The sequence below is a fragment of the Pristiophorus japonicus genome, chromosome 14 (assembly GCF_044704955.1).
Source record: "Pristiophorus japonicus isolate sPriJap1 chromosome 14, sPriJap1.hap1, whole genome shotgun sequence".
NCBI lineage: Eukaryota > Metazoa > Chordata > Chondrichthyes > Pristiophoridae > Pristiophorus > Pristiophorus japonicus.
Window position 1 is genome coordinate 165,062,937 of NC_091990.1, and position 16,235 is coordinate 165,079,171.

Genomic DNA, 16,235 nt, shown 5'->3' on the forward strand with positions numbered 1-16,235 from the left:
ACTTATTCAGAAGGGGAAAATAGATTTTTGTTTTGATTTCTTCCAAAATATTATTTGAAACTTAGGGGGAAAAATTGTTTTTAACACTCAATTTTGTGTGTAAAGTTCATTAAAATGTTTTATATTCTTTCAAGACTCGTTGCAGCTTTGACAGATGATGTTGGGCTCAATTTTCCCCAATGCCGTTTTTTGGCGTACTGCAAGAGTTACGCCTGTTTTTTTTGGCCCCAACTACTCCAAAAAATCAACTAGCAAGTTTCCCCGATCTAATTTTTGAAATTGGCGCCACGCAGCCTGTCCTTTAGCTTCGGGGAGTGCAGCCTAATGTCTGCACTGAAAAAACTATGCCCGCCCCTTCTACGCATGCACAGGAAAAAAAGGACGTTTTTGACGTGATTGCTATGGGCGCGCATGCCCACTACAGCTCCCGGTCTGCATTCGGCCATTTTTAAAAGAGCCAGCTGTGTGAGAGAACTTTAATTCTCATTGGAAAAATCGGAGCTGCAATACAAGATGCAAGGACCAAGAATTTCTTACAGGCTGAAGTGGAGGCACTGGTTACTGCAATTGAGGCCAGATGACATGAGCTGAACGCCAGCAGAGGTCACACAAAAGTTCCTCCAAAATAAAAGAAACGCTGGAACCAACTTGCAGAAAAGATTACTGTGCAATGGTGACCACCCCGAGGTGTAGGATCCGTTCCTCTTTCTCCCTCTCTTCCCCCCCACACACAACGGTAAAAATTGGACTATTAAATATAAAAATCCAGAACTGCATTACAGCCCGCAAAAAGAGCTGGGCAGGAAAGGGTTAATTCAAACATTGCAGCCAAACCATCAGACAGCGAGAGACAATGGGCCCAAGTTTCCACATGATTCGCGCCTGATTTTTAGGAGCAACTGGTGGAGAACGGACTATTTTAGAAATCGCAATTCTTCACATTTTTTTTTCTGCAGTTCTAGTCAGGTAAAACAGTTCTAGTTTAGAACAGAATTTTTTCTTCTAAAGGGGGTGTATCCGGCCACTGACGCCTGATTTGAAAGTTTCCACAGTGAAAATGTACTCCAAACTAAAGTAGAATGGAGCCAGTGAAGATTTTTGTAGAACTGAAAAAACCTGTTCTACACATTAAAAAATCAGGCGCAGGTTACAAATTAGGCGTCCAGAACGAGGTGGGGGGGGGGAGGGGAAGGGAAGTCATTAAATTCTACAATAAATCCTTATTTATACTTCTACAAATATTATACAAATAAATCTAACCTGAATAAACATTTATAAGCCAAGAAAAGATTAAATAAACCATCTTCCTACCTGTGTGAAAGTGTTTCAGCCAGGGAGAATTCTGCAGCCGTTCGTGCCGCTGAGCGAGAGAGGGAGGGAGAGAGAGGAGAGAGGGAGGGAGAGAGAGAGAGAGAGAGAGGGGAGGGAGGGAGGGAGAGAGAGAGAGAGAGAGGGGAGGGAGGGAGGGAGAGAGAGAGAGAGAGAGAGGGGAGGGAGGGAGAGAGAGAGGGGAGGGAGGGAGAGAGAGGGAGGGAGGGAGAGAGGGAGAGAGAGAGGGGGAGGGAGAGAGAGAGGGGGGAGGAGAGAGAGAGGGGGGAGGAGAGAGAGAGAGGAGGGAGCGAGAGAGAGGGGAGGGAGGGAGAGAGAGAGAGAGAGAGAGAGGGGAGGGAGGGAGAGAGAGAGAGAGAGAGAGGGGAGGGAGGGAGAGAGAGAGAGAGAGGGGGAGGGAGAGAGGTAGGGAGAGAGAGAGAGAGAGAGAGCGCAAGCGGGCGGGGCAGGTCGGGGAACAGGAGCGCGGGTTGGGGGGGGGGGGGAGCGGGTGTCGTGTCGGGAGCGGGTGTCGTGTCAGGGCGGGGGGTGGGGGGAGAGCGGGTGTCGGGTCGGGGGGGGGGGCGCGCGCGGGTGTCGGGTCACCGGGGGGGGAGAGCAGGTTGTTGGGTCGGGTCTGGGGGGCGAGTGTCGGGGCGGGTCTGGTCATCGGGGGGGAGCAGGAGCTGGCCGTGGGAGGAGCCTTATTCACGCAGCCCCAGTGAGGCCATTGGGCCAGGGCTAGGGGCTGCGTGCTTTGGGCCCCTCCCACACAGTTCGGCACCTGGAGCTACTGCACTTGCGTGCCGACTGTAGCGCACATGTGCAGAAGTCCCGGCACTGTTTTCAGCGCCGGGACCTGGCTCCACCCCCCCACAGCTCGTGCTGTCTGCGCCTATGGCCAGAGGACCTGTAAGTAGGTGGAGAATACCGAGGATTTTTTTAGGCGCGAAAAACGGGCGCCCAGCTCGGAGGGGCGCCCGTTTTTTTTCTTGTGGAAACTTGGGCCCAATGATATGGGATATCTGCCATCGGTCTAAATCACCAGACAATGCCATTCACACATTCAATGGTCATTGCAGCAAAACTATGACTCATCGAGAGATTGGACATCATCAGGGCACCAGAAGACAGACATTCACACCTTTAACGGTTTCTGTCTGAAAAGGTACAGAAACATTCACATATTCATTTACGGCACGGCCCTGAACAACGTGGACCATTTCCATAACCTCAGGAGCCTCTTAACATGATGATGATGATTCATTTACCTTAAGGGGTTACATTGTTAAAGAAAGCGTATCTTGGACCATGGCTCCAGCAAGGCTGCTATCAGGACAGGCCGAGACAATGGACCGGATCTTGAATCACTGGAATATGAATGCTATTAGAAACTAACAATTCATCATCATCATCATAGCAGTCCCTCGGAATCGAGGAAGACTTGCTTCCACTCTTAGTGAGTCCTTAAGTGGTTGAACAATCCAATATGGGAACCACAGTCCCTGTCACAGGTGGGACAGATAGTCGTTGAGGGAAGGAGAGTGGGACTGGTTTGCCGCACACTCCTTCCGCTGCCTGCGCTTGATTTCTGCACGCTCTCGACGATGAGACTTGAAGAGCTCAGCGCCCTCCTGGATGCACTTCCTCCACTTCGGGTGGTGTTTGGCTAGGGACTCCCAGGTGTCGGTGGGGATGTTGCATTTTTATCAGGGAGGCTTTGAGGGTGTCCTTGTAACGTTTCCTCTGCCCACCTTTGGCTAGTTTGCCGTGAAGGAGTTCAGAGTAGAGCGCTTGCTTTGGGAGTCTCGAGTCTGGCATGCAGACAATGTGGCCTGCCCAGCGGAGCTGATTAAGTGTGGTCAGTGCTTCAGTGCTGGGGATGTTGGCCTGGCCGAGGACTAATAGGAACCAACAATTAAGTCACCTTGGGAAGGTTACATTGTAAAGGACCTCACCCTACAGACAGGCGGGGGCCAAAGTAATCATGGACAATGACCCCAAATGAGGGACAATTAGCCATCAAGAGTTCACATTTGATGCTGCCATCGTGTTAAATCTGTTTCAAGGTTGCAAGTTGGCTTTTGGTATAAAGAGCCATTTTCAAGGAGAAAGCAGTACAGGAACAAAATCAAAAGAGCAACAGAAGCCAGCCAGTCTTCAGGACACAAGCTGCAACCAAGGAAAGGGCCTACAGTCAACCTCAGGATACAGCCGAGGAATTGATGATTGTATGTTTGTTCCAGCCAAATCATAGAAGGGTTGTGTGTGGGGGGTCTGGGTAACTTTATATGTAGCAGTCAAATCGCGGACGGGTTTAACTGTGTCATATTGTGCGATACATCGTCCATGCCTCAGACCCATACAGGAGGGCGGGTATTACTACAGCCCTGAAGACCCATGAGCTTGGTGGTAGATTTGAGGGCCTGGTCTTCAAAACACATTTCCTCAGACAGCCGAAGGCTGCACTGGCGCACTGGAGGCGGTGTTGAATCTCCGCATCAATGTCTGCCTTTGTTGATAAGAGGCTCCCGAGATATGGGAAATGGTCCACGTTGTCGAGGGTCGCACCGTGAATCTTGATGATTGGAGGGCAGTGCTGTGCGGCGGGGACAGGCTGGTGGAGGATCTTTGTCTTACGGATGTTAAGCATGAGGCCCATGCTTTCATATGCCTCAGTGAATACACTGACTATATCCTGGAGTTCAGCCTCAGAATGTGTGCAGATGCAGGCGTCGTCCGCGTACTGCAGCTCAACGACAGAAGGCACCTCAAGTCGCTGGAGAAATATTACCAACGATGTCTCCGCAAGATCCTGCAAATCCCCTGGGAGGACAGGTGCACCATCAGTGTCCTCATCCAGGCCAATATCCCCAGTATTGAAGCACTGACTACACTCGATCAGCTTCACTGGACAGGCCATATTGTTCGCATGCCAGATACGAGACTCCCCTAAGCAAATGCTTTATGTGGAGCTCCTTCATGGTAAACGAGCCCAAAGTGGGTAACAAAAGCATTACAAGGATACCCTCAAAGCCTCCCTGGTAAAGTGCGAAATAACACTGACACCTGGGAGACCCTGGCCGAAGACCGCCCGACGTGGAGAAAGTGCATCCGGGAGGGCGTTGAGCTCTTCGAGTCTCAACGCCGAGAGCGTGAAGAGGTCAAGCGCAGGCAGCGGAAGGAGCGCGCGGCAAACCAGCCCCACCCACCCGTTCCCTCGACTATCTGTCCCACCTGTGACCGAGTCTGTGGCTATCATATTGGACTGTTCAGCCACCAAATAATTCACTTTGGGAGTGGAAGCAAGTCTTCCTCGATTCCGAGGGACTGCCTATGATGATAATGATGATGATGATGATGATGATGCGATGCAAATGAGCCTTCCATGGAGTTTGTTCGTCCCTCATCGATCGCAGTGATTTATACCGGGGGGGGTAACTGTGTGCAAGTTCAATAAAACAAACAAATCTTGCTCGAGCCAAAATCCTGTGCCGTGTGTGCTTTGTTCTTATAAATCCTGACATCCAAGAACTGTAACGGCGGACTAGGTATTTAGAAACCCTTAAGAGGTCTGGAGGCCAGTGCAAAAAGTGGCAGGACCTTGGTCAAGTAGTTAGTGTAAGTAATATTTTCATTTATTTACTGGAATTGCAATTGTAAATGTGACCATCTGTATGTCTCACCCAGCAGAACGACACCCTCTCTAAAAAGTTATATTTTCATCTTTGCAGAGGAAGGTGCCACAAAACAAAAGGGAAAGAACTCGAACAGGAGGAGGCCCGGCAAATCTGCACCCACTGACAGCCTTGGAAGACAGGGTCGCTGCATTGATGGGTCCTGCCTGGGGAAAAGCAACCACCACTGCGCAAGCTGGGCCCACACTCGAGGGACAGGGGAAGTCCTGCAAATTCCACAATCTGGCTTGGCTAAATGTTAAGTACTGCGTGGGCTAGCCATGCTTCGGTTCATGGGGATGTCTCCGTCAGCTACGCTTCGGTTGATGCAATGTGCTATCATTCATCATGGTCCTTCAAATCAGCCTGCTGCCTGTGCTGTGAGAGCCTACTCATGCCACCCACCCTGCCCCCTCCTCTGCTGCAAACCATTTGCAGAACTTGAGGCCAACCCTGACGAGGCTGAAGCCGATGTAGAAGAAAATTCAGACGCGGACGAGCCTGAAGAGGAGAACATCTTCCAATCCCACCTTCCAGACCAAGAGCATGGGGGTGAGGGGGGAGGGGGAAGAGGGGGAGGGGGAAGAGGAGGAGGGGGAGGAGGGGGAGGAGGAGGAGGAGGAGGAGGAAGCAGCCTCCACTGTTGCAGTCACTCTGGAGGAGGTGCTGGTGCCGCCCACTGAAGTGCCAGCCCTTTTCTCCGAGTGGTACGAGTGTTCCCACAGTCCGATGCTGCGGGCCCCAGTGGGATGCAGCGAGCCACACCCAGGGATGATGAGGGGAAGGAGAGCTCAACAGCACTCTCCTGAGGTGCAGGATCCAACAGATGTGATTCCGATGATTTCAATGGGTACAGAGAGCATTGACCTTACGCGTCCACTCCTGGACACCAATTGTGGGGTGGGTGATGAGGTATCGGGACTGTCGGGAGAAGTAACAACACTCTCACGAGAAATGGGAACACTGTCCGGGAATATGAGGGAGGGAATGTCGGAGTTATCTGCTGCAATAAGGGAACATGCCCAGACCCCGTGTCCACTGACAGAATCAACTGCCACTCCCACACCAATCCCCACATCAGCCTCTGAAGAGGCCCAAGCCAGGCCTTCTCCTCCCCTCTCTCCCTCCCTCCCTCCCCCTCAAGAAGCGCACATTACCAGAGATGTTTGAACAAATAAGCTTGGTACCAACCCAAGAAACACTACATGGCACTTTGAAAAAAAATCCAAAATTACAGAATGGCATTAAACTTTCATTTTCTGCATTTTAACTTTGAAAAAAATTAAGCTTGATGATGCATATTTAATGTGTTCTTGACTCCCTCCAAAACTTCGCCAAAAAACAATGGCGTCTTTCCGTGCTGATTTTTTGATGTGCATGTTTTTTGTTAAGTGCCCAGAAGGTTTTTATGGAGTGGTCACATACGCCGTCCTAGGAGAAATGTAAGTTGGCCAAACTTGCATAAATGTGAAAAACGGCCCCCATGATGCAAAAAAATCGAAACTTAAAAAAATCATAACTGAGTTACACTGGCGCACAATCTTTGGGGAAACTTTGGATTTTAAAAATTTAGGCCAAAACAACAGTGCAAATCACTGGAGAAAATTGAGCCCCTAACTCCAAGTTTCTTTTTCCCTCATCGACGCTGGCATTAAACATACAACAAAAAAATAAAATAAACTCCAATTCCAAACGGAGCTCAAATAAGAAATTGAATAGAAACATAGAAACATAGAAAATAGGTGCAGGAGCAGGCCATTCAGCCCTTCTAGCCTGCACCGCCATTCAATGAGTTCATGGCTGAACATGCAACTTCAGTACCCCCTTCCTGCTTTCTCACCATAACCCTTGATCCCCCGAGTAGTAAGGACTTCATCTAACTCCCTTTTGAATATATTTAGTGAATTGGCCTCAACTACTTTCTGTGGTAGAGAATTCCACAGGTTCACCACTCTCTGGGTGAAGAAGTTTCTCCTCATCTCGGTCCTAAATGGCTTACCCCTTATCCTTAAACTGTGACCCCTGGTTCTGGACTTCCCCAACATTGGGAACATTCTTCCTCCATCTAACCTGTCTAAACCCGTCAGAATTTTAAACGTTTCTATGAGGTCCCCTCTCATTCTTCTGAACTCCAGTGAATACAAGCCCAGTTGATCCAGTCTTTCTTGATAGGTCAGTCCCGCCATCCCGGGAATCAGTCTGGTGAATCTTCGCTGCACTCCCTCAATAGCAAGAATGTCCTTCCTCAAGTTAGGAGACCAAAACTGTACACAATACTCCAGGTGTGGCCTCACCAAGGCCCTGTACAACTGTAGCAACACCTCCCTGCCCCTGTATTCAAATCCCCTCGCTATGAAGGCCAACATGCCATTTGCTTTCTTAACCGCCTGCTGTACCTGCATGCTAACCTTCAATGACTGATGTACCATGACACCCAGGTCTCGTTGCACCTTCCCTTTTCCTAATCTGTCACCATTCAGATAATAGTCTGTCTCTCTGTTTTTACCACCAAAGTGGATAACCTCACATTTATCCACATTATACTTCATCTGCCATGCATTTGCCCACTCACCTAACCTATCCAAGTCACTCTGCAGCCTAATAGCATCCTCCTCGCAGCTCACACTGCCACCCAACTTAGTGTCATCCGCAAATTTGGAGATACTGCATTTAATCCCCTCGTCTAAATCATTAATGTACAATGTAAACAGCTGGGGCCCCAGCACAGAACCTTGCGGCACCCCACTAGTCACTGCCTGCCATTCTGAAAAGTACCCGTTTACTCCTACTCTTTGCTTCCTGTCTGACAACCAGTTCTCAATCCACGTCAGCACACTACCCCCAATCCCATGTGCTTTAACTTTGCACATTAATCTCTTGTGTGGGACCTTGTCGAAAGCCTTCTGAAAGTCCAAATATACCACATCAACTGGTTCTCCTTTGTCCACTTTACTGGAAACATCCTCAAAAAATTCCAGAAGATTTGTCAAGCATGATTTCCCTTTCACAAATCCATGCTGACTTGGACCTATCATGTCACCATTTTCCAGATGCACTGCTATGACATCCTTAATAATTGATTCCATCATTTTACCTACTACTGAGGTCAGGCTGACCGGTCTATAATTCCCAGTTTTCTCTCTCCCTCCTTTTTTAAAAAGTGGGGTCACATTGGCTACCCTCCACTCCATAGGAACTGATCCAGAGTCAATGGAATGTTGGAAAATGACTGTCAATGCATCCGCTATTTCCAAGGCCACCTCCTTAAGTACTCTGGGATGCAGTCCATCAGGCCCTGGGGATTTATCGGCCTTCAATCCCATCAATTTCCCCAACACAATTTCCCGACTAATAAAGATTTCCCTCAGTTCCCCCTCCTTACTAGACCCTCTGACCCCTTTTATATCCGGAAGGTTGTTTGTATCCTCCTTAGTGAATACCGAACCAAAGTACTTGTTCAATTGGTCTGCCATTTCTTTGTTCCCCGTTATGACTTCCCCTGATTCTGACTGCAGGGGACCTACGTTTGTCTTTACTAACCTTTTTCTCTTTACATACCTATAGAAACTTTTGCAATCCACCTTAATGTTCCCTGCAAGCTTCTTCTCGTACTCCATTTTCCCAGCCCTAATCAAACCCATTGTCCTCCTCTGCTGAGTTCTAAATTTCTCCCAGTCCGCAGGTTCGCTGCTATTTCTGGCCAATTTGTATGCCACTTCCTTGGCTTTAATACTATCCCTGATTTCCCTAGATAGCCACGGTTGAGCCACCTTCCCTTTTTTATTTTTACGCCAGACAGGAATGTACAATTGTTGTAATTCATCCATGCGGTCTCTAAATGTCTGCCATTGCCCATCCACAGTCAACCCCCTAAGTATCATTCGCCAATCTATCCTAGCCAATTCACGCCTCATACCTTCAAAGTTACCCTTCTTTAAGTTCTGGACCATGGTCTCTGAATTTACTGTTTCATTCTCCATCCTAATGCAGAATTCCACCATATTATGGTCACTCTTCCCCAAGGGGCCTCGCACAATGAGATTGCTAATTAATCCTCTCTCATTACACAACACCCAGTCTAAGATGGCCTCCCCCCTAGTTGGTTCCTCAACATACTGGTCTAGGAAACCATCCCTTATGCACTCCAGGAAATCCTCCTCCACCGTATTGCTTCCAGTTTGGCTAGCCCAATCTATGTGCATATTAAAGTCACCCATTATAACTGCTACACCTTTATTGCATGCACCCCTAATTTCCTGTTTGATGCCTTCCCCAACATCCCTATTACTGTTTGGAGGTCTGTACACAACTCCTACTAACGTTTTTTGCCCTTTGGTGTTCTGCAGCTCTACCCATATAGATTCCACATCATCCAAGCTAATGTCTTTCCTAACTATTGCATTAATCTCCTCTTTAACCAACAATGCTACCCCACCTCCTTTTCCCTTTACTCTATCCTTCCTGAATGTTGAATACCCCTGAATGTTGAGTTCCCAGCACTGATCATCCTGGAGCCACGTCTCCGTAATCCCAATCACATCATATTTATTAACATCTATTTGCACAGTTAATTCATCCACCTTATTGCGGATACTCCTTGCATTAAGACACAAAGCCTTCAGGCTTGTTTTTTTTTTTAACACCCTTTGTCCTTTTAGAATTTTGCTGTACAGTGGCCCTTTTTGTTCTTTGCCTTGGGTTTCTCCGCCCTCCACTTTTCCTCATCTCCTTTCTGTCTTTTGCTTTTGCCTCCTTTTTGTTTCCCTCTGTCTCCCTGCATTGGTTCCCATCCCCCTGCCATATTAGTTTAAATCCTCCCCAACAGCACTAGCAAACACTCCCCCTAGGACATTGGTTCCGGTCCTGCCCAGGTGCAGACCGTCCGGTTTGTACTGGTCCCACCTCCCCCAGAACCGGTCCCAATGCCCCAGGAATTTGAATCCCTCCCTGCTGCACCACTGCTCAAGAGTGGTTAAACTTCCTCAGAAGGCAGTGAGGTTGCTCCAGCCTTGGCAATGAGTTGGGATCAGTTTTGGAGAAGTCCTTTCCTCGTTTTCTGCTGTCACCGCTCTCAGAATCTGAGGTACAAACTTTCCCCCTCTCAGAACAGGATTTCAATAACCCCCAAGACTTTTTCAAAAAGGGGACAACCTGGCAAAATTTAACGGGAACTTACCGCGGGACATTCAGCATCACACTTTCCTGTATTTTATTCAGGCTTTAAACAATTTTCAGAATGTTTTTTGTTAAATTGTCATTTAAATTGTAGAAGAAATGGAAGCGTAAGGAAAGTGAAGTCTGGGAATGATCGAGTAAACACAGTTGTTTCTACCCAAAATAAACGGAGCACTTAAGACACAATAACTGGCAACTTTAAAATCGACAGTAATGCAAATGGATAACGGTTATTGTTTTTTGCCCAATGTAAGCAACTGCCCGTTTTAAACATGGACGTTTTAAATGGTGGGGACTGTGCAGCCAACCAGAGTTGGCAAACCTAACCAAGGTCATGAATCTAAACATTTCGAAAGCACTAAATATGACAGCTATTTAATTTAATTAATGGGGCCTAGACTTTTACTTCAACAAACCCCCAATGTTTTGTCAATGGGTCAACAGTTAAATTACAACTGCTCTCCCAGCAGTTTTTAAACTTCCTGTTTCGAGTTTATCTAAATCACATTTTCTCTGCATAGCTACATTGAAGGCAGTCTGCTCATACTGTTAGTAATGCTCATAGTTAACAATTTGATTTTTCTTTATTCAACTGGTATCACTGTCAAATGGCCGCGATGCAAGACCTGTAAACAAGTGATCTATCACAGAATTCCATACACTTTTGTTCTCTTACTTGTAAATGCTGACTGACACCTAGGTATGGCTCCAGACACTAGTGGTCCTCCAGCACATCACCCTAGTAGCCACCCATCCCTCGTAAGCCTCAGACAGCGAGTTTTGGCAGATTATTTGACTACTGGGGGCTGAGAATGAGAAAGTGTACCACATCAGGCCTAAAACTGTCCCTATGCAAAACCCAGATGTGCGCACACTTTCCACAGAGTCACTGAATAGCCATCAAGAGCAGGAACCAAAGCTGAATTTTCCCTTCTTGACTGCAGTGGCTCCCCATCCACGGCTACCCCAGCTATGATCAGCACAGAACTATGATGCAACCTGGGACCTTGCGACTCTATATGGCTCAGTACTGCACTGCACAACTGTGCGCGCCATTTCCCTGAACCATTGGAGGAGCTGTTTCTCTGGATTAAAACAATAAGGATCATATGAACAGAGTGGCTGCATCACACCATGTTTTACAGATACAGTTAGTGGGAACAGAAAGGACAAGGTCCAATATAAATCACGCACTCAACGTTAGTGACAATTGTAAAACCTTCAGCAAGAGATACTCACGGTTTATAGCTTGGGACGTTCCTCCCTGCATGAGCACTCCACCAGGCGAGAGGTCAGTAATCGCATTGCTGGCGACAGTGCTGGACAGAACCTGACCAAGGGATGTGCAAGATGGCAGTGAAATGACGTTTGATTTTCAACTGCCCTCCAGATATTTGTTTAATTCTCAGATTCATGTAGAACAGTTATACCACATATTTAGAATGTACTATACAATCCAGTACTGTTACTATAATACTAATGAAATAAAATAGTAGGTATGTGAAATTTTCAAACAACTTGAATTGTGAAAAATAGCCAGGACAGTGGAGCAGCAACAGTAGCAGAACAACAATTGCTAACGGTGCCCCAGGGTTCGAGAGGGGGGAGACACAGCAGTCCTGCTCCCGAGTGCTAGAATACAACCAGAAACGCACACAAGAACACAATCGGGCTTGTCTTTTGATAAGCTTGCCAACACTCACTGTCAGTGCTCATGTACAAATGACCAATTGGGCAAGGTACCAGTGGAAAACTGCTGCCTACAGAACCCTATCCCAGTGAGGGAGTCCATGCCTCCAGGTGGGAAGGGAAATTCATCAGGGGGAAAAACTCCCAGCAGCAAAACGTTTCTGCAACCTCCGACGTGAGTCGCGCGTGATGTGTTGCCTCTGGTGTCAGGGTAAAGGACATCATTGAGAGGGTGCAAAATATTTTGAGGACGGGGGGTGGGAACAACCAGAAGTCGTAGTCCATGTGGGAACCAATGACAGGAAGTGTTATGTTCATAATAAAGTAATGTAACGAGGTACTATAGACATGAGTAAGTGTAACCTTAAGCTCCTTTATTCAAACTCCAGAGTGTTGGTACAGCATGGGAGGCCTGCTTATATACAGTGCTCCCAAGTGATGCTGGGATCCCTTGGGACTCCAACAGGTATGCTCTCTGGTGGCGGTATGATACTGGTTACCTAGTGTTGCAAACATAACAGGAAAGAAATGGGTTGAGATCCTGCAGGCAAGAGTTTCAGGAGCTTGGGAGGAAATTAAACAGCAGGACCGCAATATAGTAATCTCTGGATGACTCCAATGCCACACGCCAGTGAGTATAAGAATAGTAGGATAAGACAGGTTAATGCGTGACTGGAGAAATGGTGTACGAGGGAACAAATTCCTGGGGCATTAGGACCAGTTATGGAGGAGGGACCTGTTCAGGGTGGACAAGTTGCACTCTCCATAGAGCTGGGACCAATGCCCTTGTGGGAAGGTTAGCAGTACTGTGGGGGGGAGGGTTTAAACTCACTTTGCAGGGGGTTGGGCACCAGGATTAAACATTTGAGGAGAAACAAGATTCAGAGAGGACTGGGAGAGATAAATAGCACTGGAGTAAAAAATAGTTCAGATTAAGAAGAATAAGACAGGAGGAAAATGTGACGCATACGAAGATGTGTTTGGAGCGAATGTGCATATAAATACACGTTGCGTGGTAGGAAGGTTGGTGAGCTGCAGGCACAAGTCACCACATGGGACTATGATATAGTGGCAGTAAGAGAGGCCTGGCTCAAAAAAGGGTCAGATTGGGAACTTAATATTCCTGGCTACAAGGTATTCAGAAAAGATAAGGATGGATTAAATGAGGGGATGGCAATGTTGATTTAAGAAACTATTACAGCACTGGAGAGGAATGATGTATGCAAGGAGACAAAGACAGAATCTATTTGGTTAGAATTAAGAGGAACTATTATGCTACTGGGTGTATACTATAGACCACCAAGTATTGGGAAGGAGATCTTGTAATGTGCTTGCAAATTTGCACTAACTATAGAATAGTGATAATGGGGGACTTCAATTATCCTAATATAGGCTGGGATAGTAACACTGTAAAGGACAAAGAGGGGGAGTATTTCCTGAAACGTGTACAAGAGATCTTTCATGATCAGTGTGTTTCCAGCCCAACGAGGAAGGAAGCAGTACTGGATCCAGTTCTGGGGAATGAAGTGGGGGAAGTGGATCATGTTTCAATGGGGGAGCATTTGCAGAACAGTGATCATTTCAGGTTCAGAATAGTTACGGAAAAGGGCAAGGAACAATCAAGCTTAAAAATACTTAACTGGAGAAGGGCTAACTTCAGCGAGTTGGAGAGAGACCTGACCCAGGTGGATTGGAATCAAAAGTTGGTACGCAAAACAGTAAATTGAACAATGGCAGGCCTTCAAAGAGGAGATGGTTATGGTACAGGATGGTGATTCCCACGACAAAGAGATGGTTATGGTACAGAATAGCGACATTCCCATGAGGGGGAAAGGAAGAGCAGCCAAAGCTAGAGCTCCCTGGATGACAAAAGATGGAGCTAAAGATTCAGAATCGCCCATTTTGAGGCAGGTTACTAACTTCGCTGGGCGATGTTAATCACCTCCAACCGGGATATCAATTTTTATGCCCCACGAGGGGAGTGGAGTGCGAAGAGAAGCATTCCACACTCCTCAGGGCGTTGACCCAAATTCTCAGGGCGCTATCGCGGAAGCGCTGATGAAGTTGCGGCGTTAGGAAACCGGCATCTTAGCGCTAAACGGAGAGGTCAGCTGACCACCCGAAAACTGGAAAAAAATTGAAGGGAGTAACATTTACATTAGCAGTGTTGAACAGCTGAGAGAGTTAAATGAATATAAATGAAGTCCATTCAAAACACTCACCTGCTCATCCATTGAAATATTGCCCCGAGAGTTTCTACGGGATGCCTGCTTTCGCTGTCGGGATTAGCACCAGGCGCTACGGCAGGCAAAACCATTCAAGTTTGCTGTCACAGCGTTAACAGGACGCTGCACTCTCATTGATGTCACCAACTGGGTGGTGCTAGAGTGCGTAGCACTACCTGTTAGCACCGCCACTAAACCTCCACAGGTGGCTGACAGCGCGGCACTTGGCCGGTGAGCACTTAGCGGCCCGTTCACACCCCTCTCGGGCGCTAAGCAACCCAATTTTAAGCCCAGAGAGATTAAAATGAGACAGAAAACAAAAGGAGGCTGATGACAAATGTATGGTAAATAATACAGCAGAGAACCAAGCTGAATATAGAAAGTACTGAGATGTAAAAAAGAATACAAGAGAGTCTGAGAATAGATTAGCAGCTAACATAAAAGGGAACTCAAAAGTCTTTTATAAACATAATAGTAAAAGGGTAGTCATAGGAAAGGTGGGCTAATTAGGGACCAAAAGGGAGATATTCTTCAGGTACTAAATGAGTTATTTGCATCTGTCTTCGCCAAAGAGGAAGCTGCCAATATCGCAGTGAAAGAAGGGGGAGTAGCAAAAGTGGATAGGATAGAAACAGAGGTATGTAAAAGGTTGGCAGTCTTCAAAGTAGAAAAGGTGCAGATGGGATGTATCAGAGGTTACTGAGAGAAGGAAGGGTTGAAATTACGGACGCTCGAGCCACAATCTCTCTTTAGATTATGGGGGTGGTGCCAGAGGACGGGAGGAGTGCAAGTTACATCCCTCTTTAAAAAAGTGAGGTATAAACTTGGCAAGTACAGGCCAGCCAGCTTAATGTTGGTGTTGGGGTAACAGACACAATGGGCCCAAGTTTCCACAGGATAAAAAACGGGCGCCCCTCCGAGCTGGGCGCCCGTTTTTCGCGCCTAAAACGGTGCCAGAAAAAAAAACGCGCTATTCTCGAGCGCTTTGCAGCTCCTTGTCTGTTTGGCGCGGCGCCCAGGGGGGCGGAGCCTACACTCGCGCCGATTTTGTAAGTGGGAGGGGGCGGGTACTATTTAAATTAGTTTTTTTCCTGCCGGCAACGCTGCGCGTGCGCGTTGGAGCGTTCGCGCATGCTCAGTGTGAAGAAAACATTGGCACTCGGCCATTTTTGTAGTTCTTTGTAGCTGTTTAATTTTTGAACATTTTTTAATAAAAGCACATTGCCATCAGCACATCAGCACTGAGGCTTCCCTTCTCACTGTCTCCTTCCCCTCCCTCCCCTCCGCGGCAACAAGCCGCTGTCTCCTTCCCCTCCCTCCCCTGCGCGGCAACAAGCCGCTGTCTCCTTCCCCTCCCTCCCCTGCGCGGCAACAAACGGCGGTTTCCTTCGAACGATGGCTGAAGCACTTTCACACAGGTAGGAAGATGGTTTATTTAATCTTTTCTTTGCTTATAAATGTTTATTCAGGTTGGATTTATTTGTATAATATTTGTAGAAGTATAAATAAGGATTGATTGTAGAATTTAATGACTTCCCTTCCCCCCCCCCCCCCCCCTCGTTCTGGACGCCTAATTTGTAACCTGCGCCTGATTTTTTAATGTGTAGAACAGGTTTTTTCAGTTCTACAAAAATCTTCACTTGCTCCATTCTACTTTAGTTTGGAGTACGTTTTCACTGTGGAAACTTTGAAATCAGGCGTCAGTGGCCGGACACGCCCCCTTTTGAAGAAAAAATTCTGTTCTAAAGTAGAACTGTTCTACCTGACTAGAACTGCAGAAAAAAAAATGTGGAGAATTGCGATTTCTAAGATAGTCCGTTCTCCACCAGTTGCTCCTAAAAATCAGGCGCAAATCATGTGGAAACTTGGGCCCAATAATCCTGGACAAAATTAATTGGACTATGGAAAAGTATGGACGAATAAATTAAAGTCAACACTATGTGTTAAAGGCAAATCGTGCTTAACTAACTTGATTGAGTTCTTTGAAGAAGTAGCGGAGAGGGTTGACGATGTAAATATGGACTTTCAAAAGGCAGTAGATAAAGTACATGTAATAGATCTGTTAGCAAAATTGAAGCCCATGGGATTAAAGGACAGCGACAGTGTGGATGTGAAATTGGCTAAGGAACAGAAAGTAGTGGTGAACGGCAGTTTTTCAGAC

General features: G+C 47.1%; 1 protein-coding gene across 2 annotated transcripts in view; it reads right to left on the bottom strand.

Annotated features, from left to right (window-relative positions):
• gtf2h1 (general transcription factor IIH, polypeptide 1) overlaps positions 1-16,235 on the bottom strand; it is a 95,693-nt gene that overhangs the window by 29,871 nt on the left and 49,587 nt on the right. For both annotated transcript variants that reach the window (XM_070898656.1, XM_070898657.1), the window contains one exon: positions 11,400-11,490. In XM_070898656.1, the coding sequence (XP_070754757.1) occupies positions 11,400-11,490 (91 nt within the window). The remainder of the gene's footprint in view (positions 1-11,399; positions 11,491-16,235) is intronic.